At 41.1% G+C, this 15,600-nt stretch overlaps 1 protein-coding gene across 1 annotated transcript in view; it reads right to left on the reverse strand.

Annotated features, from left to right (window-relative positions):
- LOC145400472 (PF03932 family protein CutC) overlaps positions 1-15,600 on the reverse strand; it is a 55,093-nt gene that overhangs the window by 15,340 nt on the left and 24,153 nt on the right. The window contains exons 3-4 of the mRNA XM_080272989.1: positions 14,660-14,831; positions 1,654-1,763 (exon numbers count right to left, since the gene is read on the reverse strand). Of these exons, the coding sequence (XP_080129115.1) occupies positions 1,654-1,763; positions 14,660-14,831 (282 nt within the window). The remainder of the gene's footprint in view (positions 1-1,653; positions 1,764-14,659; positions 14,832-15,600) is intronic.

Below are 15,600 nucleotides of genomic sequence, written 5' to 3' on the forward strand. Positions count from 1 at the left end.
TGGAAGGAGAAGAAAGTGAAGATGGAAAAAGTGATGACAAAGAAGGGAATGGAGAAGAAGATGCGGTGGCCGTGAAAAGGAAGTGTCGCAGACTGCCGAAAGAAGCACATAATACTCTTCTGCATAACTGTTCAGCAGAAATCAAAGTAAGAGCACAGGAGGCATGGGAGATGAGTGAAAGGGCTAAAGGACGATGGGGAATGAGAGAATTGAGGAGAAAGGAGGTGAAATGTCATGTTAGGTGAAAATATGAGAAGACAGTGGAAGAAGGAAGTCCGATGGATAATGGGCAAGAGCACTTAGTGTAGAGATATGCAAAGCATTTACACAAAATGTTAAGTGGCCAAAATAAACAAACTGCTGGCTTATCTTTTGTGGGGTATAAAAACCAGGTTTAGTAACATTGATTCATTAGAGCAGATAGTTCTCAGAATGAGGAAGTGAGGTTTAAAGTTAGCAGAAGTTAGCCAGCAGTACAGTGTTTAATATCAGTGACAAACAATGACGTAAACAGTGGGATGGTACAATGCATCCTGAACTGTATATAAGAATGATTATAAGGGTGACATGGCCTAGTCAGTAGGAACTCAAAGTTTGTCCTGATAGGGCAGTAAGCTCAATTATTGTGCTGAGGGAGGCGGACATACACAGTCATGGGCATCATAATTCCAGTGAGTAGAGCAAACTGAAGTTAGGGGACTTGTGAAAGTGCAAGGCAAGATTATTATATAAGTGCCCTGAAGAATGTGATGTAAAGTGCCAAAATACTTCTACTCAGAAACCAGCAACATTTCTTTGTCATGTAGCCCTTGATCGTGGGGTAAAAGTAAATATTAGAATTACTTGTGATTCAGTGGTATATTTTATAGTATATAAATGAGCATAAAATGCTCAATGAACGAGTAGTTAAGTAACTGAGTTGTGCTTAAGAGGTACGTAAGTGACTACAGTCACGGCGCATGACTCTAAGGTTGTCATTATCGTACCCTGGCAACCTAATTGTCAACAGTGCATCTGATTTTGTATCATATCATACACGAATCTCATTACTGTACAGTACATGATTATATTATACATGGATATTATCATACATGAATATATTATACACAGAACACAGGTATGTCATCTTTTACACGGATGCACTGTTGGCGGGTATGTTGCTAGGGCATGATAATGACAACCTTAGAGTCGCACGCTGCAACTATAATACGGTCAGATATTTATCTTCTGCCAACTTGAAACAACATAAATTATGTAATTTGCCATATTTGCAGTCATTTGTTTCCTATAACAGCAATTGTTAATTTTCTGTACTCCATTGTTAATATTAAAGTAGAAAGTGTATTTTGGAACCTTGGTGTGTGGAACAGTTAATTGTTGTAGTCTGGAAGGAAACTGGGACAGAAAGGGATACAAAATATCTTGTTGTCCTACCTTTAATGTTACAGGCTCTCTCTGGACTTGTCTCCAAACTCCCCACTACTATTGTTACCCTACCAATCCCTATTTAGCAGCAATCATTCATTGCACTCAGCATGATTGAGTGCGAAGTACACCACTGGTTACTGAGGGAGTGGAAGGCACAACACGAAGGAGAGTCTTGACTGTTCAGCAGATATATAAATGTTACTGTAAAAGTATTTGATGACAAACCTTGTAAGTATTCTTTCATATCCAAGATCAATGACTTTTTCCAACTCTGTAACTGGGTCCTTAAGTAGGTCAAAGGCTCTATGGAATGTACAAGGAAGATTGCCAGCAATCTGAAACATATATAGTGTTATAATCAATGTAAGGCTTGTGTAGTACTGGTACAAGCCACTTTCCATCCTCATCATCATCATCATCATCCCAACCTCTATTTTCCCACCTAAGGATGAGGTGAAGTAGGGTCTAGAAAGTAAGGAAAGAGCAAGCACAATAAGGGAAGTACTATCAGTGGCATGCCCAGTAAAATGGGCCACACACTAGTTCATCTAACATTTTAGTTCACTGGAATCTTGACTCTACCTCACAGGCCTAACCCTCTGCGCATTACTGTATATTCCTTTTTCTTTATGTGTTTCACATTACCTATGGGACAGAATCAATACATCACCTACTGTATTAACCCGTGGATTGCAAGCCACAGCTCAGGCTGGGTAGCATCACGTTGCGAGCCACAGCTCAGGCTGTGCTGGCCGTACAGCACCACTAACTACTCCACCCCTGCCCAAACTTACGCATGCCGCTATGCAAAGACGGAGAGATTTTTTTTCTTTTCACCAGATGATGCCCCGGATGTTTATCTTCAATTTTATGATAAACAAAAACAATTTTTTTTTTTGTTTTTTTATTAATTTTTAACTACTCCCCTACGCAAACTTATGCATGGCCCTACGCAAAGATGGAGAGAGAAAGAGATTGTTTCTTTTCACCAGATGATGCCCTGGATATTTATCTTCAAGTTTAAAATAAACAAAACCTAAAAAAAAAAATTTGTTTTTCTTCATTTTTTTTTGCACCACGGGGTTGAAAAAAAAAAGGGTACTTGTGCAATCCACGGGTTAAGATAGTTACAAAAGGGTGCCAAACCCATGTGTGCCTTTGTACACAGTTATCTAATCAACTCATGTCTCTTCAATTCCTAGCCTCATCAACTTCCATACAATGCTTCCTTACACACACATATACATTAATCATAACCTATCCACATTCTTCTTGGTGTGCCACACCTTCTGTCACATAAACCTTATTCACCACCCCATTTACATTCATTCTATCCATATGACCATACCATCAAAGTGCTCCACATCTTTCATGAATCACACTATATCCTATGCAGTTTATACAATTTACACACATTCCTCAATAACCCCATCACCACCACTCTTACTCATGGCCTTTCTTTCTTATGCCACACCCAAGTCTCACACATACAGTATTCAATAAGTCCTACATGTGTCTGGCTGATGTATCATGAATTAAAATCGTGCCAATTAAAACCAGAAAAACTGTCATATAAGACTTATTTTTTTCTCAGCTAATGTGAAAGTGGAATATCCCAGATTTTCCCTTACATCCCCATTTTGGCAATAAAGAATTTTACTGTCTTTGTCCCTAGGTACCATACTGTACCTATAGTATATGATATAGAGTACAGAATGTATAAAGACTTACTGATCATCAGCAGGCATGGAGTGGTATAATTCACTGACTTTAGTAACTGATGAAGTGCTCCTTCCAAGGCTGTGGTTAGAGAACGGGGTGACTGTGTAGTGCCTCCCTACCCCTCCAGGGCTGAAAATAACATCCTATACCCTTTGAGGACTGAAAATACCATCCTCTACCCCTTCAGGGTTGAAAATATCATCATCTAACCCTCCAGGGCTGAAAATACCATTCACATCAAAACTCTCAAATTTGTTCCCAGTGTTGTCATCAGTGGGTTGTCTTGGTATGGTGGTTGGTGAGGACATACCAGCACAGGAGGGAGATGGCAGGTTAGGAGATGGCAACAGGAAAGTGAGGCTCAGCTACTGGGTGCTGTTCCACATTTACTTGGCCCAGATTTTCATTCATTTGCTACTTATTTACCAAAATGGACAATGCTACAGCTCTACAATCTCTCCATAGCATTTCTTCATAACTAGCATCATTCAGGAGTTAATCTGTTGTTACAACTCATCATTTAGAATGAAGAAATGTCAGTTTTAGGCCAGCTTAGAGTAAAATGAGTATACAGTGAATGATTTTCTGCCCTCTGCTGTCTGAGTAGTCCATTGATGTCTCCATACATTTCTTCAATCTTGTCAACATCAGGAAAAACATCTGGAGGGGATTCCTTCCGCTAGTCTGTTTCCTCTAAAACTTTGCCGATATGATGTCATATTGGTCTTGTCTCTCTTGGTTTTTCTGTTGGCTACCTCTTCAATTCTCTAACACCCCTAACATATTATTATGCCAGTAGGATTTGGATGGTGTTTTATATCTGAAGATGGGCAGAACATTCTAGAAATTAAGTGCTCTGTCAAAGGTTTAGGCTGGTGTTTGTATCTGGAAATGTGAGGAACATTCTGGAGATCTCAGTATTTGTTTCTTTTCGTTGTGTCTTACCTTAGGAATTAGTCCTTGTCATTACTGTTACTATGGGTATTAAAAAAAAAATAATAATTTGGTTTTACGCCAGGTATCCCCGAAAGGCTAAGGCGTTGCCCCTGTGTAGAGGACTTTTGGACTGGAGCGTGTAGCATTTTGTGACCGGATGCCCTTCCTGATGTCTACCAAAGACACTTGAGTGGATTCGATCCTCCAACCCTTCGGTCAGAGAGGAGCGCTCTAACCCACTGAGCCATGGCTGCTACTATGGGTATTACTGTGTGAGAAAATATGAGTTCTCTCCTAGGATCTAGAATGTTCATTCTGTTCATCAGAAAATGTGAGTTATTTTACCAGAATATTATGAACTATGCTAGTAGAGGGAGCCAGGGGAGGTAAGAGTATTTAAAGACCATCCTACTGCTAAGTCAGTCAGTTCAAGTTAGCCAAGAGCGTGCCAGAGAGTGTGCCAGACTAGAGTTTTAGTCAGCCTCGAGTGAGTTGTGTTTTTCGCCAGTGAACAGTCAGTAAGTCAGTGAAAGAGTTGCAGAGTTGAACAGTGAGAGCAATCAGTGAAGGACAGAGTACTGTACTTGAACAAAGAGTCAGTAAGTGTTAGCCAGTGAATGAACGGTGGTGAGCGAAGGAGAGATTTAAAGTGAGAGAAAAGTCAGTGTTTTGCAAGCGTACCTCACCTGTACAGTACTAGAAGCAATAAAACCACTATAAGTGCTCATTTGCCTTTGATTAACTGCCTGAATTGTCTACATGTCATTCTCACTATATCAACAAACGCTAAGGTTGTAACAACTGGTGTCAGGAATGGAACAATTCCTATGTTTGTAACAATATAAATAGTTGGTGACCTCAGTGTTAAAGATCCCTCATAACTAAAAGCACCAACACAGGACAGCTGATGATAATCGTGAGGAATGAAATCCATCCATCCATTGCCAGATGCCATGTATCCCAAACGGGGTGGTCAAGGGCATAGAGTTAATTGTTTTACAGGGAGGGGCACTAATCCTCCACCAACCCCACTTGTTTGTGGCCAACTCTTATGGGATCAAGGTGTCTGGCAATTGATGGATAGATAGATGACTAACTACATCAGAATTTAAATACAGCATTTCATTCCTACTGTCAAGTAGGAATGAAATGCTGTATTTAAATTCTGATGTAGTTAGTCATCTATCTATCCATCAATTGCCAGACACCTTGATCCCATAAGAGTTGGCCACAAACAAATCACCTCCATGTCGCCCTGTCTCCTGCCATTTCTTTGCCCTGCTCCCACCTCACTTCCCCCCCTCTCATATACCTCTCCACTACATCACTCCATCTCATCCTTAGCCTCCTCCTCCCTCTCCCCCCCTCCACCTCACTCACATACACTCTCCTCATCAGTCTCTCACTCTCCATCCTCTCATCATGGCCAAACAACCTCAATGTGTTTCTCCTAGTGCTTCCTATCACATAATATGCTTTTTTTTTTTTTTTTTTTTTTTTTTTAAACAGAACAGAGGATGGAAAAACAAATGAAAGAAAATAATCCATACACCAGATTACTGGCATCCTCCGTTCATAAAAATCTGTAACCGTTGGACTTAAACAGCTCTAGGTTGAAGTTTGGGGGGAAACAACTCTGGGGAAGCGAGTTCCAGAGAGATGCAGTTCGGAGCATAAAAAAATCCTGATAGGCAGAAGTTCTGCAATATGGCTATGTGACATTCCAGTCATGAGTGCTACCAGATGCTCGTGTAGTGCAAGGGAAGGCATGGAGAGGTGGCACAGTGAATGCAACTTCGTGTGAGCATTTGCCATAAAAGTATCTGTAAAATAATGCATGGGAGGCAGCATTCCTTCTTACCTGTAGGGGAGGTAATTTATTTATAACAGAGTTATTAATAATTCCAACTGCTTTGTTCTGAATTTTGCCAAGTGTTTTAGTGAAACCTCTCCACATTCATTCATCAAGGGTGAGCAATATTCTAGCTAAGAGCACACATGACTCCTATACATTACAGGTAACTGCTTGTCAGTGAAGAAGTTATGGACTTTGTACAATAATCCAAGTTTCTTTGAGGTGGTTTTTGCAAGTGATCTGGCATGAGAGGTCCAACTGAGGGGATTAAGTGTATAGTAAAAAATATCAGTAGTTTTGGAGATGGAAATATTAGCAGCATTGAAGGTAATATACAAATCAGGCAATATCTGTCTATTAGTAAACTGTATATACAGTAAAAGTCCTATTATTCGGCAGTTGATTGTTCGGTAGATCCGACAATTCGGCAGTTTTGAGAAATAGTCCCATTTACGAAAATCATTGATTGTTCGGCAGATGTCCGGAATCATCTCGGCAGTCTAGGAAGTGTTATCTGTGGCTTGTAGGCCTAATGTTTCATTACACTTCTGTATGTTCACTAATTTCTATATTTTTATTCAGATTCAGGTATAGTACTGTATTGATTACAATACTGCACAGTATCATACACTACAGTAACCACCCCCACCAAATTAGCGAGGGTTACGTTCCAAGCCCCCACGCTAATTCTTGAAATTCTTTCATTCTTGATGCCTTCCTGAAAATGACACCGGTAATTGAGTAGCCCATGAACCACTGACATTGTAATGCATTACCATAAATAAATGTTGCTTGTTAAATCAGTTTCCCCGTTGTTTTTAGCTGTACGGCTGTGACAGCTCTAGTATTTTTATTCCTCAGCATAATGGTGGAAGGGACTGTCCTGTTTAACTGAACCTAACCTAACCGAGTTTAACTGTACCTTATAATTTAACCAAACCTAACCTAACCTAAAGTCAGAAAAATACTTAAAAATATATGGAGGAATATGAATTGCTAAGGTCTCTCTGATGAAAGTTAAACGTACATTTAGTGCTCATTCTTTTGTTTGTTTTTGTGCTTAACGTGAAAGAGAGAGCATTGATGCAAACAGTAATATATCCCATTAATCCTTTAACCTTTTAACCGCGGGTATTGTTTTGGTCTGACTGTCCTCTCCCGCGGGGGTTTCAGCCATGTGTAAACAAACCTTTAAACCTTAATAACTCTGCACAGAATAAAGCTAGAGAAAAAAATTAGGTACCATTAGAAAGTACTAACCTTCAGCTTTCCATTGATGTAGGTTTCATGACTTTCTTGACTTTCACAGGACGGGCAGAGCCATTAGAAGTGAGGGGTGTAAAATCACTATTTTACGCCTCACACACCAGTACCAAATGCCAACCACTCTCTGATAATAGTAATATAAACATATATGAACACTGCACATACGATAAACACCCACTCTGTGTTCACTGAGGTAGGTAAAAGGCACTTCACTGCGGCTGCGCCCGCACTTCACTGCGGCGTCACCCGCTCACTGACGTTTCAGGCGATCTTTTCATTATTTCTAACTTCTAATATTATTTTACATATAATCTGGGCAATATACATTATATTTACACTGCACTTATTACTATATTGCGTCACTGTCGCATCACAGAATTACACAAGTGCCGCAGAATTACACAAGTGCCGCAGATTCTCTTATTACAATATCACTTATTATACTGGCCAATATTTACATTTTTTCTAGGCAAAATATCCCTTATTACTACATTATCCATTATACAATTATTGGTAAAGCATGTCACTGTCACATCACTGTATATCACTGTCACTTTCAGTAACTCTGCACAGAATAAATCTAGAGCGAAAAATAAGGCACCATTAGAAAGTACTAACCTTCGGCTTTGCAATGATGTAGGTTTCATGATTTCGTTGACTATCACTGGATGGGCAGTGCCATTAGAAGTGAGCGATCTAAAATCACTATTTTTCGCTCACACACCATTACCTTCGCTCATACACCATTACCAAATGCCAACCTCATTCTGATAATAATACTATAAACATATATGAACACTGCACATACGATAAACACCCACTCTGTGTTCACTGAGGCAGGTAAAAGGCACTGTCATTACCCGCACTTCACTGCCACATCAGCGGTGTTGTAATCACTATTTTTCGCTCACACACCATTACCAAATGCCAACCTCATTCTGATAATAATACTATAAATATATATGAACACTGCACATACGATAAACACCCACTCTGTGTTCACTGAGGCAGGTAAAAGGCACTGTAATTGCCCGCACTTCACTGCCATATCAGCAGTGTTGTAATCACTATTTTTTGCTCACACTATCTATCTATCTATAGCCCGACGCCCTAATCCCGCAAAGGGTGGCCGCAGACAAAACGCCTCCAAGTCACTCTGTCACCCACCATTTGACTCCCCTCCCCCCAACTCACCCCCCCCTCCCTCATATACCTCTCAACTCCATCCCTCCACCTCATCCTCGGTCTACCCCTCCCTCTCCCTCCCTCCACCTCACCTACATACACCCTCTTAGTCAGTCTTTCATTCTCCATCCTCTCCACATGTCCAAACCACCTCAGTGTATTTCTCCTAATCTTTTCAACCACATCCACATCTACCCCACAACGTTCCTTCACTTCATTCGTCAACCTGTCCCTCCATGTCACTCCACATGCTCCTCTCAAGTAACTCATTTCCACTGCTCTCACTCTTGACTTGTTCCCCTCTTGCAAGGTCCACGCCTCGCTTCCATACGTCAGGGTAGGGATCACAATACCATCATGCAGTGACTTCTTAACTTCCATACTCACCTCCCTATTTCTCATCACTGCTTTCAGTGTGCCAACAACCTTCCTTCCCTGCTGTACCCTTTCACATACTTCATCCCCCAAAGTTCCATCCTTACTCATCACACTACCCAAGTACTTGAATGCACTCACATTCTCCATATCCTCACCATCCAACCTCACTGCACACTCTGTGACTTCATTCCTCTCAAACACCATAACTTTACTTTTGTTTACATTAACTTTCAGCTTCCTCCTCCTACACACTGTCCCAAATTCATTCACCAAACCTTGCAACTCCCATTCATCTTCACTCAACAATACTATATCATCAGCAAACAGCAACACCGGAAGCTTCCAAATCTCACCCTCATTCATTAGGGCCACCCCCACATCCACTGCCCTACCTTGTACCTCCTTTACGACCCCATCCATATATATATTAAACAGCCATGGAGACATCACACACCCCTGTTTCAGTCCCACATTGAGATCAAAGAACTCACTCAGCTCACCATCCACTCTCACCGTAGCCCTAGCTCCCTCGTACATACTCTTCACAGCACTCAACAATTTCCCCTCCACTCCATATATTCTTAATACCTTCCACATACCTTTCCTATCTATTCTGTCATAAGCTTTCTCCAAGTCCATGAAGGCAGCGTACACTTTCCTTCCCTTCTCTAGATACTTCTCCACTAAACATCTTAGAACAAATATCTGATCTACACACCCTTTTCCCTTCCTAAATCCCCCTTGTTCTTCTCTCCAACTAGCTCCTCTGTCATATGCCTAACCCTATCAATGAGTATTCTACCATATATTTTACCAGTCACACTAAGAAGGCAAATACCCCTATGGTTACCACATACTTCTCTCTCCCATTTTCCTTTGTACAGAGGAACAATTATACCTGATTTCCAGTCCTCTGGAACCCTTCCCTCTTCCCAAGCCAATCTACACAACTTCCATATCCACTCCACAACAATCTCACCCCCATACCTAAGCATTTCACCACACACTCCATCAATTCCTGGGGCCTTTCCCAGCTTAATCTTCTTCATCGCTTCCACTACTTCCGACCTACTGATCTCTTCCTCCCTCCTCTCATCTCTTCTTCTCCCAGCCATTCCCCAACCACTTATACTCACACTGCTCTCACTCTCTACATTCAACAAATCCTCAAAGTGCTCCTTCCATCTCCTCAATTTCTCTCTCTTCTCCACCAACAATCTATTATTCCTATCTTTCACTCCTCTACTATTTCCCCTTTCACACTGCCTTACTTTCTTTAGCTCCTTCCAAAACAATGTCTTACTCCCCCTCCATTTCACACTCAGATTCCTCCCAAACTCTTCATCCACTTTCTTCTTACTCTCCTTCACCAGTCTCTTAACCTCCCTTCTCCTGCTCACATATACCTCTCTCTTCTCTCTCTCATCTTCTCCCCTACCTCTACTCGCCAACCATTCACCATATGCCTTCTTCTTTTGTTCCACAGCTCGTTTCACCTCATCATTCCACCATGCTGTCCCTTGCACACCCTTGCATCTCCTCCTCACTCCACAAACCGCCTCACACGCTGTGCTTATCTCTTCCGTGAATATCTTACATACGTCTTCCACCCCTTCCATCTGCTCTAGCTCATACCTTCCCAATCTTTCTTCCACTATGCTCTTATACTCTGTCCTCTTCTCACTATCTTGCAATTTCTCCACTCTTCTCACAGGAGCTGCTTCCTCCTGTCTTCCCCTTCGCCTCCTCAACCACTTTCTTTGCAGCTCTACCTTGGCCATCACTAAGTGATGGTCCGAGACTCCATTCCCCCACCCTCTCCACACACCATTACCAAATGCCAACCTCACACACCATTACCAAATGCCAACCTCATTCTGATAATAATACTATAAACATATATGAACACTGCACATACGATAAACACCCACTCTGTGTTCACTGAGGCAGGTAAAAGGCACTGTAATTGCCTGCACTTCACTTCCACATCAGCAGTGTTGTCACTCACACAGCTGGACAGATACTGATGTGTGTTTGGTCCGGGGTGGGGTGGGGGGCCCAGGGGGTGGGAGGTGGGGCCCCAGGGGGGGGGAGGGGGGGGGTCGGCTGGAGTGAAAGAACTTGATAGCTACTCTCCCTTGAAACAATTGGCACACGGAAAAAACGCGGGGTATTCAAAATATTCACAAACATTCGAGAATGACACCTGCGGTTTGGTCCAGTTTTTGCAATGTCATTCTGGAATGACACCCGTGGTTAAAGGGTTAATAACCTCCGGCACTGAACAACCTTTTACAGTACCGATGTCAGTGATGTTAAGTTAGTGTGAGCTATAAAGAAAACTGAACAATTATGGGGAGGGAACGAAGGTCAGTGGTATGTTTACATGACTACGCTACGATTCCAAGCAGTTAGGCGGTCGGTTAATCTCAGATGTTTTCGCCCATTTGGTAAATACACCGTAACTTTATCAATCTTTCCGTGACTCATAGCGAATCATAGCATGGGTTTAGGAAGCTAAATAACACATTGCTAGGTGAGCCAGACGATTATCTTCCCATTTTTAAGAAATATTTATTGATTTCAGAAGAATGGAAGAACTTTACGTACTCAGAAAGGGATTTAATTTCTTCCATTTTCTTATAAGATGTGAAGATAATCGTCTGGCGCACCTAGAAATGTGTTATTTAGCTCCCTAAACCCATGCTATGATTCGTTATGACTGACTGGAGAATTGATAAAGTTACGGTGCATTTACCAAATTGGCAAAAACATCTAAGATTAACTGACCCCCTGACTGCTTGGAATCGTAGCATAGAGTCGTGTAAACATACCAGTGACCTTTGTTATTCCCATAATTGTTCACAGTTTTTCCATAGCTCACTAACTCGACATCGGTACTTTTAAGGGTTGTTCAATGTCGGAGGTTATTAAAGGGTTCATGGAATACATTACTGTTTCCATCAGTACTCTCCTTTCACATGTAAAAAAAAAAAAAAAATGAGCAAAAGAGTGAGTGCTAAACGTAATTTATGACTTTCATCAGAAAGACCTTACCAGTTCAGATCCCTTTATTTTATGCAATTTTCCGACTATTTTATTTTGTTTGGAAAAAGTACTGTATACAGTACTCACTCCAAACATATTTGTAATAATATATGTAGTGATGAGTTCACCAATACAAGTGATGTACTGAGCTGGTAGGTAATATTCCGTATCATTTTGGCCATCCAGGAAGTGTTATCTGACTTGTAGGCCTACTGTGTCATTACCCTTGTATATGTTCACTAATGCTGTATATATATATATTTCAGATTCAGGTATAGTACTGTATTGATTGCAGTATTGTACAGTATACAGTACTCTCTCCAAACACGGTTGTAATACCGTACCATAAGTGGTGATAAGTGTTCACCAATATATTTAAGGTACTGAGTGGGTAGGTTTTTGATTATTCGGCAAATCTAATTTCTCGGCATCATCCTGGTCCCATAGATGCCGAATAATGGGACTTGTACTGTATTTGGTTTTAGTAGCATTATATGAGGCAGGGTTATTTTGTCCCCATTCAGTGATCTAAGTCTTGATTTATGGAGATGGCTGCACTGAGTTGAGAGTTGGATATATTAAACTTTGTAAATGGGTGTTTGAATGTAAATGAACTGTGATGTGTTGAGTCATCTGCATATAAATTGATGGGATTGTGGGGTGACAGATAAAAGATCATTAATATGAGTGAAGAATAGGGTTGGCGCCAGAACTGATCCTTGTGGCACGCCGGCAGTGAATGGAAATTAGAATATACATCATCTACTTTTACTCATTTTTCTGTCATTGAGATATGAGGAAAGCGGAAAAGCAAAAGATGTTAGTCCATTGCAAGGGAGTTTGGATGGCAGGGAATGGTGCCACACTCTGTTGAAAGCTTTAGAAATATCCAGGGCTACTGCATGAGTTTCTCCATGTTGGTCAATTGACTGATGGATGGTATGAGTCAGGAGATTGAGTATATCAATGGTGGATCTTTCGTGATAAATACCATATTGTCTTTCACTAATTAAGTTGTTGGATTCAAGGTGTCTAACGATGTGCTTATTAATTACAATTTCAAATACTTTACCAAGAGAAATGTGATAGCTATTGGTCTGTCACCAGAGGCATCAGCGGAACTTCCTTTCTTTGGAATTGGGTGGATATTGGCTTCTTTCCATGAATTAGGGAATGAAGAAGTACGTATGCACAGTCTGAATAATTTAGCTAGAACAGAGGTAAGTTCTGGGGAGCACTTTTTCAAAACAACTGGAGGAATTCCATCTGGGCCTGGCTCTTTGTTAGATGGTAAATTGTCTAGGATGGATTTTACATATGTAGTCTTTATTTTAAGTGGAACAATTTCAGGGAAGTCAAGTTCTAGTACTGAGATATTCTGGCTGACTTCCTATGTGGCAGAATTTCTGGCAAATGTACTGGCAAGGATATTCGCTCTGCCTCACGGGTCATTTGTAATGTTACTGTCTGAAGACTTTAGTGAGGGAATGGGTGATGACTTGTTAAAGTCATTATTGAAAGAACTGAGAGTTGACCAGAATATTCTGTTGTCATTAGGACTGTTACGTACTGTAGTTCTGATGCTTGGTTTTGAAGAAAGTTTGATTTAGCGAGACTTATTACAGCTTCTGCATGGTTTCTAGCAATTTTAAATTGACAGAGTGATTCAGATATTTTTAATTTTAAGTATGCTAATGGCTTTGGGGTAGTTTCTCTGGCACAGCTGCTATAAAACAATTTTGTAGAGTTCGATCTTTTAGTGAACTGTTGACTTGGTATGAATAAATCCATACCAGTTAATATCAAGTCATTAATGTGGGACTGGGTAGAACTGACATCACTAAAGAAAAAAGACTGCCATGGAATGTCTGCAAGATAATTTCTAAATCCATCCCAGTTTGCCCTATCAAAGTGCCATCAGGTCACCTCGATAGGTTCAGAACCAGGAGGTTTGGGGGAGCCGACTAATGAGGCTTTCATGAGATTGTGGTCGGAGGGCCCAAGTGGTACGTCTATCCTGTATTGATCTGGATTATTTGTCAGGAACAGATCCAAGAGATGGGCATTATGATCATAATTATCTGGTATTCTGGCTGGTTGCTTTACCAATCATGTAAGATTAAATGATTCTGCAAACAGCTTGCACTCGAGACCGGTATTATCAGTCTTGGCAGAATGCGATAGCCATTCTACATTATGTACATTAAAATTGCCCAAAATGGTAATTTTGGTGCTAAGGGTAAGGTTAAGGTTACTCAACTGTGAGGATATGAAGTCAAATACACTGGGTTCTGAAGAAGCACTGGGGGAGTGATAGACTACATAGATATACGGTACAGTAATTGGTAATATTTAGATAATTTAGTTTATACAGTGAGTAATCAGAATTAGTTGAAGTGAAGTTTAAAACAGTGTCAACTGCAAATTCAGATTTGATATAACAACAGGTGCCACCCTTGTTCCAGACATTTGTGAGGAGATGCTAACCAGGAAAACAAAATGGGGATAATTTGGTAGAGGGAGAGATTTGGGGTTCTGTGAGGAACAGGACTAGAGGGGATACAGACTGTATGAAAAAATGAACTGAATTCAAATTGGTGAAAGGGAAGAAACTAAAACTGGTGGAAGATTTTCAGTACCTACCTCACTGTAATAGAAAAGAGAGGTTTTATGTGTTAAAGAAGTGAAAGGTGGAGTGGCTCAAGACTGACAAGGCCAAAGCTATGAAGACCTTGATATGTAACAGAAAATTATATGAAGGCTGCAAAGGGACTTTATGAAGGTGGAGCAGTACCCAGAGTAACAGAAGGGTGTTTAGATTATCAAACGATATACCCTTACCTCTCGGAAAAGTTTGCAGAGTTTACTGTCAATGGTGCCATCATTGGTTAAAGCTCCAAATACAAGCCCATCAGCACCAGCCTGGATCAGTTCCTGTGCATCATGTATGATCACCTCCATCTCAGCCTCAGAATATATCATTGGCCCACCCCGGGGACGAACCATACAGAACCTGCAGATACAGTATATCTGCATAAGCAGAATCCATCCATCCACCATCCAGTCCAGTACTGCACCAGCAGGAGTGCAAGGACCTGGGGCTAGGCTACTCAGCCTAAATATGTAAAGCAAGAGTGACCAGTTGCTAACCCCTTAGGGGTATCACATTATCAGTAAACTCCAACCATCTCTTGAACTTTGAGTGACATAGGCCAAGATTGCAGTATCTTAAAAAAATAAGAACAGTACAGAGCCCTCAAGAATAACCTCTTGAGAGTTACTGATGTTGCGGCTGGACAAGAGGCCCACCAAGACGTAAAGTAACTTGGTGGTGGGATGAGGGTGTAGAAGCTGCAGTAAAGGAGAAAAGAAGGCTTTTTCGGGAATGGAAGAAGGGTGGTAACAAGGAGGAATACGGCTGCCAAGTGTAGGGCTAGAAGAAAGGTATACAGGGTGAAGTCTGAGTCATAAAGACTTTTACTTGATACCCTAAATCATGGGGAAAGGAAAAATATGATATTTAAGGTGGCAAATCAGATAAAGAGGGATAATCGGGATATTACAGGTAAACAGTGTGTGAAGAATGATGAAGGAAGGGTAGTGGTGAACAGTGGAGATATTAACGATGCATGGAGAGAGCATTATAGCCGGTTGTTGAACGAGGAGTTTGACTAGGACAGGGAAGGTTTGGAGCCAGCAGATCCAGTGGTTGACCCTTGGTCTTTGATTGACACTGCTACTGTGAGTGAGCCAATAGGCAAGATGCAGGTGGGGAAGGCAGC

The sequence above is a fragment of the Coenobita brevimanus genome, chromosome 52 (assembly GCF_032717465.1).
Source record: "Coenobita brevimanus isolate Jiangsu-jjx chromosome 52, ASM3271746v2, whole genome shotgun sequence".
Taxonomy (NCBI): domain Eukaryota; kingdom Metazoa; phylum Arthropoda; class Malacostraca; order Decapoda; family Coenobitidae; genus Coenobita; species Coenobita brevimanus.